Genomic DNA, 18,237 nt, shown 5'->3' with positions numbered 1-18,237 from the left:
TACTGTCTCTCAGGTTAGTAGCAGATGCAAAAAAAGAAAATGCAGCTTAACATAAGAAAAAGAAAATTATTTTGCTCACCGATATAATATCACAGTACCACAACAGAACTTTTTAAAAAATAATATGCACAATATACAGCTGTGTTAAAATACAATCCCAATAGATGCTTGGAGGAAAAAAAAATTTTTTTTTTGGAATTTTATTCACAGATTACTATAGAAACATAAAATTTGTTGTGATTTCTTTGCACTCGGATATGATTAGTTTGAGATCGTATGACAACGTAAGTTAAGTATTATATTTCTTGTCTTGTCAAACTAAAAACGCTGCTTGAAAATTGTACATAGTAACAGTTGTAGACATTTTTTGGCGACTAGCATCGATAGCTAAAACAATGACAATGTTAAGAGTTTGGTATTGTATTTTTTTTAAAACAAAGATACATTAAGTGTGTTATGGAATTGCAGAGCAATATTCATAGAAATTATTCGTTTTTATTATACAAGGAAAAAATAGCTTAATGAGGCTTTGTATTTTTAAATAATTCAGTGTAAATTTTATTTTAACTTTTCTTTTTTAACAAAATTTGATAGTAGAATGAAAATTTAAAACCATATTTTAACATAATTAATACTTTGGAACATAAGGTGCGTCTTGTTATAGCGTTTAAAAACAACAAAGGGAAAAAAAATTCTTATGTACAATTTAGATTTATCTATTTTTTGTCAAAATGAAAAATGTCAACAACAGTTATTGAAACAACAAAGGATTTTGGATATGTTATTTGGTATTATTATATATATGATATTTTGAATAGCCAGATTTTTAATATAATGATAAATCTGGTTAAATACGATCTTTGGTGTAAATCACAGATTTTTCTTTAAAATTCAAATTTGGTTAGTCAACCACCTAGTTGACAACTATAACCAGAAATGACATCATTACTTTGGTGTATTCATTTTTTTTTTGGAGGAAAGTCAAAACAAGGTCATCTTTAGAAAAATTTTCTAACTTAATATATGATATGTGATAAAAAAATTGAGCATGCAGACACATGTTAAAATATTAAGTTTAAATATATAATTATATTAATGCAAATAAATAAACTGCAATTAATTATAAACCTTGTACGGTTTTTCTAGTATTTCAGACACAAAAATTTAAATATATTGTTAATTTGATAAGAAAAATTTTCTTAATTAAAAAGCATTTAATAGAAATTAACAGATTTCCATTGATAAATCCATTACATTGTTTGTTTAACTTAAAAAAGCAATGCTATAAAAGTAAAATTAGTAAAAAGGTAAATATTAGCCACCTATAAAGTAAATTTCCCAATTTGCTTTGGTTAAAGATGAAAAGAAAAAAACATAACTTGTTTCAGAATTCTTTTTAATTCTGTAATTCAAATGCATACTGTGAAATATTATCTCCATAAGTTTATTTGGAACAAAGTTTAATTTATATAATTAGACTTTGAAATAATAATGAACATCACATAACGGATTAAAACAAATGAATTTGGAGAGTATTAAACTACAAAAAAATATTTTATTTATGTATGAAGAGCCCTGAAGAGTTTTGAAAAAGAAAGGAACTTTGCCATTAAAACAATGTGTATTATGAAAAAAAAAAGAGTTACTGTGCAATTAAAATAATGTTGAATATATACAAAAAAAAAAGAAAAAGAGACAGACTGTTCATAATTTACACACACATTACACTTATTTCGATTTTGAGTTTCTAACTTACTTAATACACTGTTAATAAACTTAATTACAAAATTAGAATCTATAATGAAAAAAAGAAATCCAGTAAGGCTTCATGTCATATTTTACAAACCTACAACAATACATTTTCGTGCATAGTCAATGATCATAAAAAAAACGCAAGTTATGTAAAGAATTATGCACAAATACACAGAACATGAAACAACACATATCACAGCTATTAATAATAATAAATTAAAAAAAATACCGAAATTACTGCATCAAATGACGACACGTCCTGAATTAAAATTAAAAACCGTTTTCGATCACTTCTCGACTTCTGTACAACAAGGCTGCAGAACGTAAAAAGCTGCAACTTTGATTTTTCCTTTGCTTCAGCTGCTTCAATTGTCTTTATGTATAAAATGTTCATGAAGACGAAATGAGCTTTTTTTTTTGTTTATAGTGTTTTGGCAGGTTTCTCGTAAAGTGAGAGAGATGTACTTCAAACCATGTGTGCAGGTGAATTTGTGTTACTGGACGCATATGTGTGTTGGACCAGCAACTCTATGTCGCCCAGGACCGCTGCACCGTTTTCACTCACACCTGAAATTAAAATATTATATACATGAATAGAAATAATATATAATATAATACATGCAGATAAATACTGTGATTACACTATACACATTACATATTTCCTAGCTTTTACATTTTTTATTTATTTCTTAAGCTTATTTTTTTTAATCATTCTTAATCGAATTTTAATTACATAAATTAAACCAATTATTTGAGCCGTGATGGCTCAGGAGATGCAGCGTTCGCTTTTCAATGAGGTGAACAGGGTTCAATTCCCAGCAATGGCTGGTCAATACGAATTCCGCATCCGGCTCACACCGACCACAGTGTTGTCATAAGATATCCTCAGTGGTAGACGGATCATGGGTAAGACTCCCCTTGGCTAACCGTCGGAGGTTTTCCTCTCAATGTAACGTAAATGTGGGTTAGTTCAATCAAGAAGTCCTCCAAAGGCAATTTTCCCCCAATCCAGGAGTTCCCTTGTCTTCTGGATTGGATTCAAAATTACAAGGCTATGGAATTGAACATTAGTAGTTAGTTGTAAACCCTAAAAAATTGGGTCAGCTGTTAGACGACGATTACATAAAAAAAAGAAAGGAAAAAAACCCCCAATTATTTGATATTTATGACATTTTATAAAAAGCGAATATATGATCTCTTCTTAACAATCAATGTAAAGACTAACTTTTTATTTCAATACTAATGAAAGACTCAATAACTAAATCAAAAACAAAAATCTATTTATAACTCTTTATTTCTTACTACAAAAATGTTTCAGTCACATGGTTATTCTAATTCTCACAGCCTTTTTCACGATTGGCCAAATTATTTTCAAATTTAATATTGATTATGGGCGGTAGGCTTCAGTTTTGGCTATGTTATCTTTCGATAAATCGCCAAACATGGATCTCTTCCCATGCTCCTAACTGTCCATTGGGAACAATTAATTAACTTTTAATTTCGAATTTTTTGTGATTGGACCGGAGGCTTCAGTCTCCCAGTCCCGAATCGTTGAATATCTATCTTAACAGAAATTTTTGACGATAACAGAATAAATTTCTTTATTTTTATAATTTTAGAATGTGGTCATGTTCAATTTAAGCTTTACATAATAATTTTTTTCCCTAAGCAATTTCATTAATTTTTCTGGGATAAATATCGATACATCATATCCAAATTAAGATTTATTGAAAACAGCCATAATATTTCACTCCTACAATGAAATTACAGCCACTATGGACCGAGAATTTAGACTAAAATTGTTACTATCAATACGTATATAAAAATACATATTATAATAATTATAACTAAAATATTTAAGGACATTCATGTGATAAAATTAAACAGAACAAGATTTGCTAAACACAACTAACACAAGCAAAATATTCTAACACAGATAAATTAATTGCTAGCAGAGATAGTTTTACCAAGAACACAGTAAAGCAGAATGTGCTTGAGTCATGGTGGCTAAGGGGATAAAGTGACACAGATCCTTATGAGGCGGCTCATGTTTGAAGCAAAAGGATCCCAGATTGATACGATACTCTCAGTGCTGACATAAAATACCCTAGTGGTAGATAGATCTTGAATTAGATTCTCCTTGACTTTTAGCTGACCATGGGAGGTTTTTATTGTTTTCCTCTGCATGCAATGTGAGAGCAGGTTAGTTCCCCCCCCCCCAAAAAAAAAACACCCACGGAGGCTAGTTTGTCCTACTACTTGATTTAGGAGTTCCCTGGTCTTTGGGGTAGGGTTCGAATTTACAAGGTTACATAGTTGAACATTGATAGGTTCGTAAAAAATATTAAACTGTGATGTATGTCATAAAATAATTAAATTACCTACAAAATAAATGTTTCAAGCAGAACATGTTTCAAGCTGCCTTGAGTAATATAACAGGCTTTGATGTTTTTGATACAGATTATTTAATAGTGATTTGCCATAATGAATAAATATTAATCAAGGTAATTTGATTTTTGTATTTTACCTTATTTTCATCAAGAATTTCACAAATAATTTAAACTGATGATTCTAGAACATGTAGTTCCAAGAATGTCAATTAAGCCATTTTCGAAGAATATTAATTAAAAGTGAATTCTAAAGGCTTCAAAAACTAAATGTATTAGTAATGATTAGCTGTAAAATATCTTTAAATAGCTGAAGTTTGATATTTAAGTCAATTAAAACTACCTTTTTAGTAAAAACTGCACTTATTGCTTTGTTCTTTTCAAGTAATTTTGAAAATATAAGTTCAAAAGACTGTCTTTGAACTTCATCAAACAAATAAAGCGATACTCTAAGCATAGTTAGATAATATAGACGCATGCACGCACGGTCGTGGGTGGATACATTGGTGCTGATTTTCCAATTTTGCAGATACTTTATAATATTTATTGTATACATGCGTGGAAGGAAAAGAAGTCTGCAGTGAGGGGGGGGGGGAGAAAATACAAAGCAGACGAGGTAATCATGATTTAGGCAAGGTAGAAGAAAGTCACTGTTTAATTGCATGCATGCTGCTTCCCCCTCCGAAAAAAAGATACAACTGCCACTTTAGCCCAAAGATCAGCAATCCCACAGTTAGAGGTTGAGCATACAATCGGCTAGTTTTTTACGACTCGAAGCAACTATTTTTTCTTTACAACAAGAATAAACGATTGCGGAGACAGAATTAAATCTTTTAATGAAATTTCGTTTGGAGCGAACTAACTAATATTACTTTATACGAATGAAGTTCTTAAATTTCCTATTTATGCATAACTATAAATATTAATCTTTCTCTAATGTTTTTAATGTTGATGCGCATGTGTATATAGATATTTTTTTCGAGAATAAATTAAAACTTCTAAATAGTTAACTGTTTTCATATATTTAAGAAAATTATTCCATTACCGAAAAATATTATGAGCTTGCAGATACTTTTGGATAAAGTGCGGAGATACTTTACGTATTTTATCTTACTATGCCTCAATGATTTCAGTTAATTCACAATTATTCGTAAAATTTTTATTAGAACCTCAAAATATACATAAAAAGGGCAGCTTTTTTTGAAACACTACATTATGACTTTTTAAATAAAACAAATAAAAAAATGACAGCAACAAAGCAGAACACATATAACCTTATCAACTTAGCAAAGAACAACATAATAAATCCGTCGTAAGATGAAACAACAATGAAGCACACAATAAATCTGTCACAAACCAAAAATAAAGCACACAACGCAATCAATTCATTAAAACGAGGTGACATACCATTAGATATGAAGGCTCTGATCCATTGGAAAGACTTTGGAACAAGTATGAAAAAAGAAATTGACAATTTCATTAATTTCTTAAAAAATAATATGAAATCCTTATGATGGTGCATCCTTACATTATGTGCACTTAAATAGGATATCGGCCCGGTGGCTGAGTGGTAGCACTTCGAATTCTTGTGCCACGGGTCCTGGATTCGATCCTCAGTCTTTCGGTGGGTCGATGAAATTAGTACCAAGCATGCTTGGGGACTAAACACTGGGGGTTCTGCTTTCAGCTGACCACCAAATTGGAACATCGTAATAAAACATTGCACCCCAGAGCCTAAGGTCATGAAAACTGAGATAGGAAAGTAACATGGCCCAACATGGGCTGTCACGTCACTGAGTTTAGTTTTTAGTTAAATAGTATATGGGTAATACAGCTGTTTTGCTAAAAACTATGCACACAAGACTAGTCCAAGAGCAAGGTGACTGAGGCAATAGCCGTCAAACTTGTGGAAATTGAGAGCTTTTTTTTTCAGTATTTTTTATTATAAGATTTTTCAGGTTTAAATAACTTTCCTACAATTTATAAGTAAAGTATAACTGAGAATTTTTTTAAAGGCTAAAATATCCCACTATACATCTTTTATGTATGCACAACAGACAAAAATCTAGAGCTATTTTCTGTGACATCATATGATAAAACATTTGGCCAGGGCTCATCTACAGAAAATCAAATTAAAAAATAACAATAAAAAATAGATGCTATGCTATAATTTTAGGCGATATACATTTAAAATTCAAAAATAACTCGATATAATCTCTTTCGATTATTTGTACCTTAATTTAAGCAGGCTTCCAAAATGGATAGTGAATTGGAATTGTATTTTTGTTGTGGCAGACACACTACATTAATTTAACCTTAAAGCAGACAAAATTGCTAGATACATCATTCTCATTTCAAAAAAAATTACATCATCACAATTTGTGTACTTATCTATCATAAACCATTTCAAAAAAAACTTTTTTAATAGACTGCACTGAATATATAATTAATTTATTATTTCAGATAGCTACAATCGATGGAAATACTTTAAAATAAATCCTTAAGTTTTGGAAGACTTTCACACTTTTATTTGCATTCAGTAGTTCATTACAGGAGTTTGGTTTTCATTTGATTTGATTGTTCTTTCTGGAAGGAAGGAAGAAACTGACAGCCCTCTACTGAAAACAAAAAATATTCAAGTATCCTAAAATTTATAGGGAATACTCTTATTGTATTAAGATGCATAACAAATGTAAATGTCAGACAGCATTATATGAAACTCAGACAATTCATACATATACTTGAATATATGGGGGGAAGAAAGCTCTGAACAGCAATCGTTTATTTTTGAAAAAAATGTTTACCTTTTTTCTTGCCTCTTTTGTTTCTTACAATTTGATGAGCTATACTTTCTGTAGGAACTCCTTCTGTTACATCTGCCTGCATTTTTGCAAAGCTGATAAACACCTGTAAAGGAACAGTATTGATAGATGAAAATAATAGTACATAAGCAATAATTTATAATACATACGCAATTTACAACAAAACACAGCAGGCATATTTTAAGAGATTTTCATTGAGTAGTACTAACAGCTATGAGCTAAACATATTATTCACACACACATATATATATATACAAGATGAATTTCCTTCTTTTTGCATAAAATGTTAAACGTCTTAATCAGAAACAGTTTAAATCAATACAGTGAGTTCTGGTAGCTCAATCGATAGAGCGTTCGCCTTCCAATGAGGCGAACCGTGTTGAAATCCAGGCTACGGCTGATTGATACGAATTCCGCATCCGGCTTGCATCGACCACAATGCTGACATGAAATATCCTCAGTGGTAGACGGATCATGGGTTACAGTCCCTTTGTCATCAGGCTAACTGTGGGAGGTTTTCGTGATCTTCCTCGCCATGTACCACAAATGTGGGTAAGTTCCATCAAAAAAATCACCACGAAGGCAAATTTTTTCCAATACTTGATCCAGGAGTTCCTTTGTCTTTTGGATTGGGTTCAACTGTCAAAAAGTTTGCATGAGCTGTGATGGCTCAGGGGATAAAGCATTGGCCTTCTAATGAAGTGAANTTAAACGTCTTAATCAGAAATAGTTTAAATCAATACAGTGAGTTCTGGTAGCTCAGTGGATAGAACCGGGTCAAAATCCAGGGTACGGCTGATTGATACGAATTCCGCATCCGGCTTGCATCGACCACAATGCTGACATGAAATATCCTCAGTGGTAGATGGATCATGGGTTACAGTCCCTTTGTCATCAGGCTAACTGTAGGAGGTTTTCGTGATCTTCCTCGCCATGTACCACAAATGTGGGTAAGTTCCATCAAAAAAATCACCACGAAGGCAAATTTTTTCCAATACTTGATCCAGGAGTTCCTTTGTCTTTTGGATTGGGTTCAACTGTCAAAAAGTTTGCATGAGCTGTGATGGCTCAGGGGATAGAGCATTGGCCTTCAAATGAAGTGAACCGGGTTTGAATCCTAGCAATGGCTGGTCAATCCGGATCCGGCTCGCACCAATCACAGTGCTGACATGAAGTATCCTTAGTAGTAGGCGGATCACGGGTTAGAGTTCCCTTGCCGTTAGGCTAACCGTGGGAGGTTTTTCTCTCCATGTAACGCAAATGCGGGTTAGTTCCATCAGAAAGTCCTCCACGAAGGCAAATTTCTCCCAATTCCAAGAGTTTCCTTGTCTTCTGGATTGGGTTCAAAATTACAAGACTACGGAGTTAACCCAAAAATTGGGTTGGCTGTTCAACAACGGTTATAATATAAAATAAAATAAGCACAAACACCAACCCAGAATAAAAAGAAGCTTACTTGATCTAGAGTAGTTTGAGAGACTGAGTAGTCTTCTATACTCAGCATTTGGCGTGCTCTTTCCAACTCTTGGAAAACCATTGCTAATGAGAGCGAAGGTGCCAACTGATACTCCATCTGGTTGAGATGCTGCTCTTGTAAAGATGCAGCACTTCCAAATGTATTCTCCATAAACCTCCTCACTTCCTCCATCGCTGTCAAGGAGTTGGTCACTCTTAATGTCAAAGTATAACCATGACCATACCTGTTAACAAACATTAGTTCATAAATTGTGTACCTAACAGTATAGTAACTTATGTCACAGTTTAGAAGTTAATTTAATTAATTGTCTAGACAAGAAAAGAATCATTTCACATTTTATATTCTAAGTTAGAACCTGGGTTTACTTAAACTTTACTGGAATCTACTTTACTGGAGTGGAGAAAATGAAAGAAGTACTTGTGTTTTACATTTTTTACTTTTCATAGTTTGATCAAGCATTTCAACTTAACAACATTCATTCAACTTAACTCATTCAACAAGCATTCAACTTAAATGCACACTTACTTCATCAAATAGGCATGTTTCTTATTTTGTTAGAGGAAAGAGAAAAATTCATTTATTTGCGAAATTCATTTCCTTAAATCGGGGTCAAAGCATACGAAGATGATTTGAGAAAATAAAAACACAAAAGTATCTTATTACTACTTTAATTTTCATCACTATATTTTACTTACTTATTTTTTAGGTGCTGAATACTCCCTAGACAACGGAACTGCCCGTTGACCATGATAGCCAAACGTGTACATAAGGCCTCACATTCCTCCATACTATAAGGTAAAAAATAAATTTTTTCATAAATCAAAAATTGTTCAAATATTCATATGGAAAATACAGTGACAGTTTATTAACCTGATTTGAGCAATATAAATACCTGTGGGATGTAAGGATAACAGAACGACCTTCCTTTACAATATCTATGATGCAATTCCAAAGGAACCTTCTAGCTTTTGGATCCATTCCTGTGGTTGGTTCGTCCTAAAATTAAATATAACATATATAGTCAAAATTAATTATTATGAGTCTCAATTTAAATGATACATCATTGAGAATGGATCTTAAATCTCTAACTCAGAGATCAGGGTGCGTAGCCAGATTTTTCAGCAAACAATAAGCACCTTTTAAGCACTAAAAAAATATTTTTAATCACTTTCCACAAGAAAAAAAAATTATAATTAGGATCTGTGCAGTAATAATTTTTTTCCTATCATTTAAAGTTCCTAATTTATGAATATAAAAATCAATAAAATTCAGAAACATTTCCAAAACTTTACATAATGATAAAATAAAAAGTTTTTGATAAATATTGCAGTATTTTTGATAAATATTGTGAAAATCACAAATTTTTTGTAATTTAGAACGATAATTGACACCTCAAAGAAAAATTCTCTTTTAAAAGATAGAAAATTAGGCACTGTTTATAAACTCCGGATAAAAAAAGCACCTTTAATAGCTTTTAAACGTAAATAAAAAATTAGCACATTTAAGCACTTAAAAACGCTAAGCATCTTGGTGATTCTCACCCTTTTTTCTGTTGCGATGCACAAAGAAAAAAATAAGTTTACAAGTTGCTTACTTACCATAATGCACTGCCTAAAATATTTATGATAGTAATTTTGAATGTAAAATAAAATATGTACTACAAAAACAACAGTACCATTAAGAGATTAATTACAAGTTAATAATAAGAATACTTTTAATGAGAAATTTGATTTTGATGTTTTTTGATAATTTCATTTATAGTTGGTTGTAAAAATGAAAATGCTACTCTCATATCGTCTTTTACATTTAACAGTCTCGATTTTTTTTCCTTCTTATGTTGGTTAATACTAAAAATCCGAATTCACACAAATAAGATGTAAAAAATTTTAATAATTTTTTTAAGCCTTTTTTTGGATATGATGGGACATTTAATGCCAATCCAAAATAAATTAATTGATTCTTCTGAATATTTTAAAATTAAATCTCGATTATTAGAAAGTGAAATTAGTTCCTCCTCTCCATTCAAAGTTAATTCAATACAAACCAATAAGGTAAGCCAGAGATATAATTTGTTATGGGAACATGGAGGACTTTGTTACCAGACAGATTTAATGTGTACCAGTCACCATTTACTACACAGAGAGTCTTCGGCTGGCAGGGATCGGACACAGGCCCAACACCTTACATACCACTAGTAAGGCTATCCCAGCCATACTTGTTTTTTAAAAATGCCTACTATTAAAAATACGACTACTGGCCACTGACCAGTCGCAAATTTTTCCAGTTTTAGACAATAGTATCTCATAAAATTCTGCAGAGAGTAACATAGAAAACAGCGATAGTAGAATCTGACTCCAGTACACATTTAAACATTCCTTTAGTATCCCTAAACATAGACAAGTAAAACATGTAAAAGAAATATAAGAATAAGATAAAATTCATACCAAAAACACAACAGATGGATTTCCTACTAGAGCTATAGCAGTGGACAGTTTCCTCTTGTTGCCTCCGGAATATGTGCCAGCACATCGATGACCGTGAGCAAGGAGGCCTAATTTTCTAATGCCCCACACAGCGACCTGGAACATCAAGAATATGTTATTTCGAGGAGTTAAAAGTTATTAGCTAACCTTTTTTTTTCCCTTCCAATGGCAGGCACTGAATTTGAATCTTTGCCTATACTATGCCAGAACTGTTGCTCATTTCGCGTTACCCAGTGGGCACCTGTGAACCAAAGTCATAGAGGCGAGCAACATTGCCCACACCACACTGCCACAAACCCGTTTTTCACACATCATACACACACAACAGAGGACAGCACAAAGAGAGAGAACACGCTAACCACCGGCCAGGTGGCCGAGCGGTTAGCGTGCCTGACTGCGAAGCCATAGGCTGCGGGTTCGAATCCCGCTCTGGGCATGGATGTTTCTCTCTCTATTAGCTAACCTTAAAGGGTAAATCAAGACAGTGTGTGAGATTCTTTTTAGCTTTAAATTATTAACCCTCAGCGTAGGGCTCTCACAATTTGAGCGGAGTATCAGTTTCATCGTAGACTACGGGCCACATGAATATTGCAGGCGAAAAATCTTTGCCCCGTGTTTCAATACTTACCCCTCGATTTTCCAGTGTAGGTGGAAAAAAACATCATTTGATGCTTATTTTCGTTGCTAGATGGCACTAGAGGGTTCAGAATTTTTTTCTCTTGCTTGATCCCCCCCCCCCCNCCCCCCTGCACATATGCGAGTTTGCATGCTTTTTGTTTTTCTTTCGAGTGATAAACATTTATGAAAGATATGGATTTGCAGATTGTCAGCACCGTTATATGTGGGAATAACAAACGAAAATATCTTGATGATGAAGATAGTGATTCGAAGTAATCCATAAATCTGGGCTTTTATTTTATTTTTTCCTTTTATTACAAAATTTCTGTAACATTTATGGTGAAAAAATATTTAAAATCTTATAATAATTTTTTTAACGTTTGTAATGTATCATTGCCTTCGATTACCCCCAGGTGGAACCGTTTCATTGCAAAGAAACAAGCTCAGGGTTCTCATTGATTTAAAGTTCTAGTAAGTTAAAATGTTAAATCAATTTATACTTATTTTTTGATGTATAACTGTATTTTATTTTGAAGGCATGTTTAAATTCAATTAAATTAAAATTAATAAATCAAAATAATATAAAATATAAACAATCAACGCCCCCCTCCCCCAGTGGGCCGCGGTAAAATTATCAAACGTTGACAGGTCCGCAGTGATAAAAAGGTTGGGGAACACTGTTATAAGTAAATTATTGCGGCCTATATTTCATAGTCTAATATTGTACAATGGAACAATTATTAAAAGACAAAAAATTTAGAGATGCAGACCTTTCGAACGTGTTTTTCGGGTATTCCTCTGAGCCTTGCATAAAATTCCAAATGTTCATAACCAGTCAGATGAGAATCAAGAGCGTCAAACTGTGGACAATAACCAATACTCTGACGAGCATTATCGATGTCAGTCTTGATGCTAAACAGGAATGAACAAAATAAATCAGCTTAAGAGTAAGAATCAAAATTAAAATAAATATTATTAGTTTAGGTCTTTTTTTTTAATTTCTCTTCAAGTAAGCATAAGTGAACATTAAAATTACTCCAATACCACCTTTAAAAGATGTTTTAGTAGTTATAAAAAATGTGGGGGGAAAATGATCTTTTAACAACATGTTATATATTTTTAAATATTTATGACAGGTTATTACAGAGTTAATGCTTAAATGTATGATTTGAAATTAGCTTGCTGCAATAAAAGTAAAAGTGACTATTTTATGAACAGCTTTAAAATCCATTTAAATTCTTGCCATTAGACAAGATCACGTAGAATAAGATGGAATTATAGCGAATTGAGCATGCAAAAGACGATTATTACAGTTTAAAATGTGCGGGTAGTAATATGATTTTGTATTAAAAAATAATGCCGCTAAATAACCAAAATACCAGTGTTGAAATCGGTAGCAACTACAACTGAAGAATCACATATTTATGACAGGCTCATCAAGATTCAAAGTTCGCATTTCATAGTATTGAAAAATCTGGATTTTAAAGAAATTGCCAGGCTTTATGACAAAATTGTTGCAATTCAAAACTCTTGTAAAAATAATTGAGCTGTAATAATTGAATAGATTAATTAAATCATTGAAAATAAGTACTTCTTCCATTGACATGGCAGCCCTTTGTGGGCCATATTAATTAATATACCGTTCGCTGTGACATTTGAAAGCAAGAATCTTTCCGTCGGTCAGTAATAAGGACATATAGTTTCTCTACTGGGGGCGGGAGAGAATAAAGGATGATTATTTGGTAGCAGTTTTTACCAAGGAAATGTTAAAACTCACTCAATAGAGACATTTGTTTATTAATTTCTCTAAAATTTAGACACAATAAAATTATCAACCGTTTTTAATTGTAAATTTCACTGCACAAATATTGAGTAAATAATTGTAATCTTAGAAGGGACAAGTGTTTCATAATCTATAAAATATGAGGGGGCTAGTGGTCTCCGCTAATACAAGTACCTCTAACAAAAATAAGTAGAGACTATTAATATCTTTTAGCCATTGGTTCGTAGGCCAGTGACTACTCTTGTTTAATGTAAACCTACTTAAATTTTCACACCTTTAGTTCAAAATAAATTTTAAAAAGATTCAATATTCAATAAGAAATAATGATACTTTACCTATGACCAGCGATGTATGCATTCCCGGATGTAATGGAAGTGTTACCAGTGAGCATTTTAAAAGTGGTTGTTTTACCAGCTCCATTCATTCCGAGTAAACCAAAGCATTCACCAGGCTGAACCGCAACACAAAGTTGGTTCACAGCAGGATACTGACCAGGCTTATATACCTTAGGACAAAATAAGTACAATAAATGGACTAAAATCAAAATATTTTTGGCGTCCCCTTCACAAAGGATAATTAATATTAATGGAGTAAAATAGATTTTACTTACAAATTTAAAAATAAGTAAAAGTCAACAGATTTTATTTATAAAAATGTGGTACAAACTACTAAAATAATGTACTGCTATCTTTAATTCTATAGAGCAAAATAATAGAATTATGAAGCTCAGAAATAACAAAGAGATAAATATTACATATAAAAAAAAGAGACTAGGTTTATACATCCTTAGGACAAAATAAATAAATGAATGTTCACAAAGGATAATTAAAATTAACAATGTAAAATAAATTTTATTTACAATTTTAAAAATATGTAAAAATCTACAGATTTTATTTATTTATATTCTTTTTTTATAAAAATGTGGTACAAACAACTAAAATAATTCAATGAACTTAAGCATTTATACTTCCTTAAAATAGTATAGCTTGATAATAATATAGCTTGAAAAAATAATATAGTACTAAAAATAAATTCTAAATTCTAAAAAATAACTTCTAAAAATAAAAGTTTGAAAATTTTTTAATAATAAAAATGTTAATATTTTTTTACAACGTGATTAAATACCTTTGTCAAACTTTCCATTCTGAGGACGGCATTACTGCAATGTCCGCCAAGTACTTTTGATCTTTCTAAGGCAACATCATCATCTTCTACTTCTGAAGATGTTGGTAAAATGGGGAAATTTCTAAAATATAATAATCCTTATCATAACTTTAGCGTATAAAAAGAATAAAACTACATTCTTCCCCATTATATGCAATGTATTTCAAAAACAAATGGTATAGCTTCTATGAAATTATTTTCATCATGAACAGAGCTTTATATTGGTTTAGAAATGCCAGTTGGTTTTGGAATGAGTTAAAAGTTTCGCAAAGCTATGACTTTTCCACTAGTTTCTTACTACAGTACAGAACCCGTTATCCGGAAATCAGAAAACCGGAAAACCAAAAAACCGGAACGAAATTCAATAAATTTTCCCGCCATTTTTTTTAATAAAAAATATTTTTTTCCTCATAGGATTTCAGGATTTTTCTTTCTTTTTTGAAAGATGTTTACCTTACCATCATTTTGGAAATAATCATTAGTGCATTACTTCTTCGCTTTTTCTTCTTTTTAAGATTATTTCCAAATATTTTTCTTTTTAGTTGAGTTTAACAATTAAAAAAAACGGCTTTTCATAGTGATTCAGAAAACCAGAAAAGTCAGTTATCCGGAATAGCGTTGGTCCCGATCGTTCTGGATAATCGGTTCCCTACTGTATATATAAAAATCGATTTGATGGTGTCGCAGTTTTCTATTGTTGTCGGTACATTTTTATAGGCTGGAAAATCAAATGGAAGGATCCAGTTTTCCCACATTAATTTTCATATTGGTTTGGTTGTCATCAGCATAAAATTGATATAACTCATAAAGTTATTGTTTCCCTAATTTAAAGGCCTGTTTAGACGATCCAATTTCTTGGACAGAGATTGATTGATATTGATGGAAACTTGTTTTGCTTTGAGCTTGGATCGTGTAAACAATCATCCAAGAACTTGGTTCAACTTCTTGGACGATAGTAGAGCATGTTCTACTTTCCATCCAAGTTTTTTCTCCCTTAACCAATCAGCGTCTTAGGTTTCGTGACGTCAACAAGCTGGCAGCAAATCATGTCATTTTGTTGTGGGTTTTCATAGATTTTAGTCCAAATAAATTGATCTGTTGAGGTTTATTTGTGTCATTATGATTTTATTTGAATTTATTTAGTAATTTTAAACTTATGTAAGTATTATTTTATAATGTTGAATATGAACAATGCGCATGCGCAAGTTTTTCTTTCAACGAATCAGCGACATTCAAGAACTTGGATAGTGTCAACGAATCATCCAATTTCTTGGACAGAGAAATCCGTCCAATTTCTCGGATTCAAGAAATTGGACCGTGTAAACAGGCCTTAAAGGTTAAAATTAATTAGACTGTTATTATTACATTTTTGATTTTGTTCTAAATTAACAGTTTTTTGGGTTTTTATTATTATTATTATTAGAATAATGTAATTCTATATTACATTTTATGGTGAGGTTATTTAAAACGTTGCCTGATGTAATGTTTTACAATTATCCTTTTTTGGTGCAAATTGAATTAATTTACTATTATGATTTAGAACCTATCTTTCAGCTTCATGCACAAAGTGATGAATGCAAAAATTGAATTTAAAATACATCCATCCGTTTGGTAAGCAATAATATTAAATGACAGTTGTGAGCTCTCCAAATTTGTTATAACAATTACGCTACAATACTCCCCTCCCAGAATTTCAACAGGGATACAATTCGATGAATAGACACCACTAGTTACCGTATTTGCAAAAGAGAAGTTCACGGTTGTGTGTGTGGTCACACCTGTTGTTTGTAAATGAAACTAAAAAGCAACAGTGTGAGCACAATGATGCACTCACAAATAGTAAATAAATAGTAACTGTGGACAATCCATTGGAGTAGGCGTGATCATATCACATCCGGGGCATCAACGAGGGAACTTATAAATTAGGAAATAGAATTTAATACTTAAACAAATATATAAGATAATACTAACCGTTTTCTGATGAAAAATTTGTATTCAATGAGCAGGGTGATGGAAAAATAAATAAATCCTTGAAGTGCTAAGTATATAAGATTTTTTCCCAAGAAATCCCAAGACAGTGGATTCCTGAACAAAGTGATACCTAAAAAACAAAATAATATTAAAAAAACATTTCATAGCTCACATGCTGTTTGGCAGTTGAAATAAGCTAGAAGTGTATTAGTTTTAAAACAGATGTTAATACAGTTTTTTTCAAATATTAATTTATTCATTAAACAGGAATGAGCGAAAAACAAAATGAAATTTTCTGATTCGCATGGTCCACATTACCAAATTTATACTTCTATTTATACATTTGATGCATACTTCTGATACATGCAGTTTTCCACATATTTTAAAGATAACATCAGTGATAATTTCTAACTTATAGCTGTATAATATAATAAGTCTGGGTTGTCATCAGCATAAAATTATTTTTGGGTTGTCATCAGCATAATATTAATAAGTTTGGGTTGTCATCAGCATAAAATTATTTCTGGGTTGCCATCAGCATAATATTAATAAGTTTGGGTTGTCATCAGCATAAAATTTAGTTTGGGTTGTCATCAGCATTAAAATATTTTTGGGTTGTCATCAGCATAATATTAATAAGTTTGGGTTGTCATCAGCATAACATTAATAAGTTTGGGTCGTCATCAGCATAAAATTAATAAGTTTGGGTTGTCATCAGCATAAAATTATTTTTGGGTTGTCATCAGCATAATATTAATAAGTTTGGGTTGTCATCAGCATAAAATTAATAAGTTTGGGTTGTCATCAGCATAAAATTAATAAGTTTGGGTTGTCATCAGCATAAAATTAATAAGTTTGGGTTGTCATCAGCATAAAATTAATAAGTTTGGGTTGTCATCAGCATAAAATTAATAAGTTTGGGTTGTCATCAGCATAAAATTAATAAGTTTGGGTTGTCATCAGCATAAAATTAATAAGTTTGGGTTGTCATCAGCATAAAATTAATAAGTTTGGGTTGTCATCAGCATAAAATTAATAAGTTTGGGTTGTCATCAGCATAAAATTAAGTTTGGGTTGTCATCAGCATAATATTAATAAGTTTGGGTTGTCATCAGCATAATATTAATAAGTTTGGGTTATCATCAGCATAAAATTAATAAGTTTGGGTTGTCATCAGCATAAAACTAAGTTTGGGTTGTCATCAGCATAATATTAATAAGTTTGGGTTGTCATCAGCATAAAATTAATAAGTTTGGGTTGTCATCAGCATAAAATTAATAAGTGTGGGTTGTCATCAGCATAAAATTATTTTTGGGTTGTCATCAGCATAATATTAATAAGTTTGGGTTGTCATCAGCATAAAATTATTAATTTTGGGTTGTCATCAGCATAAAACTAAGTTTGGGTTGTCATCAGCATAAAATTATTTTTGGGTTGTCATCAGCATAATATTAAAAAGTTTGGGTTGTCATCAGCATAAAATTATTAATTTTGGGTTGTCATCAGCATAAAAATAAGTCTGGGTTGTCATCAGCATAAAATTATTTTTGGGTTGTCATCAGGAAATCTAATGGAATTGTTTTTTTAAATGTGCTACATTTTAAGATAAAGTAATTTAAAGAGGTGTCTAATTATTATTATTTTACAATTATTTTACAATTGTTAGAAATGATTTGAACATGCACAATGGTAAGCGAAAATATTAAATTATGGTTGTGAACTCAAATTTGTGTGAACAATATAATGTTATAACAATATAAATGTTATTTTAAAAAATTAT

The 18,237-nt window shown here is 31.4% G+C and overlaps 1 protein-coding gene across 3 annotated transcripts in view; it reads right to left on the bottom strand.

Moving 5' to 3' along the window:
- Positions 1 to 1,744: 1,744 nt before the first annotated feature.
- The window catches only part of LOC107448522 (phospholipid-transporting ATPase ABCA1), a 149,132-nt gene continuing 132,639 nt past the window's right edge, over positions 1,745 to 18,237 (bottom strand). For all 3 annotated transcript variants that reach the window (XM_071185715.1, XM_071185714.1, XM_071185716.1), the window contains 10 exons: positions 16,458 to 16,587; positions 14,448 to 14,568; positions 13,658 to 13,827; positions 12,310 to 12,451; positions 10,883 to 11,017; positions 9,331 to 9,434; positions 9,134 to 9,226; positions 8,418 to 8,661; positions 6,944 to 7,046; positions 1,745 to 2,319 (listed from right to left, as the gene is read on the bottom strand). In XM_071185715.1, coding sequence (XP_071041816.1) covers positions 2,219 to 2,319; positions 6,944 to 7,046; positions 8,418 to 8,661; positions 9,134 to 9,226; positions 9,331 to 9,434; positions 10,883 to 11,017; positions 12,310 to 12,451; positions 13,658 to 13,827; positions 14,448 to 14,568; positions 16,458 to 16,587 — 1,343 coding nt within the window. In that variant the 3' untranslated portion in view covers positions 1,745 to 2,218. The remainder of the gene's footprint in view (positions 2,320 to 6,943; positions 7,047 to 8,417; positions 8,662 to 9,133; positions 9,227 to 9,330; positions 9,435 to 10,882; positions 11,018 to 12,309; positions 12,452 to 13,657; positions 13,828 to 14,447; positions 14,569 to 16,457; positions 16,588 to 18,237) is intronic.

This window comes from Parasteatoda tepidariorum, chromosome 9, assembly GCF_043381705.1.
Source record: "Parasteatoda tepidariorum isolate YZ-2023 chromosome 9, CAS_Ptep_4.0, whole genome shotgun sequence".
Taxonomy (NCBI): domain Eukaryota; kingdom Metazoa; phylum Arthropoda; class Arachnida; order Araneae; family Theridiidae; genus Parasteatoda; species Parasteatoda tepidariorum.
The sequence above is the reverse complement of the archived record's forward strand: the minus strand, read 5'-3'. Positions and strand labels throughout refer to the sequence as shown.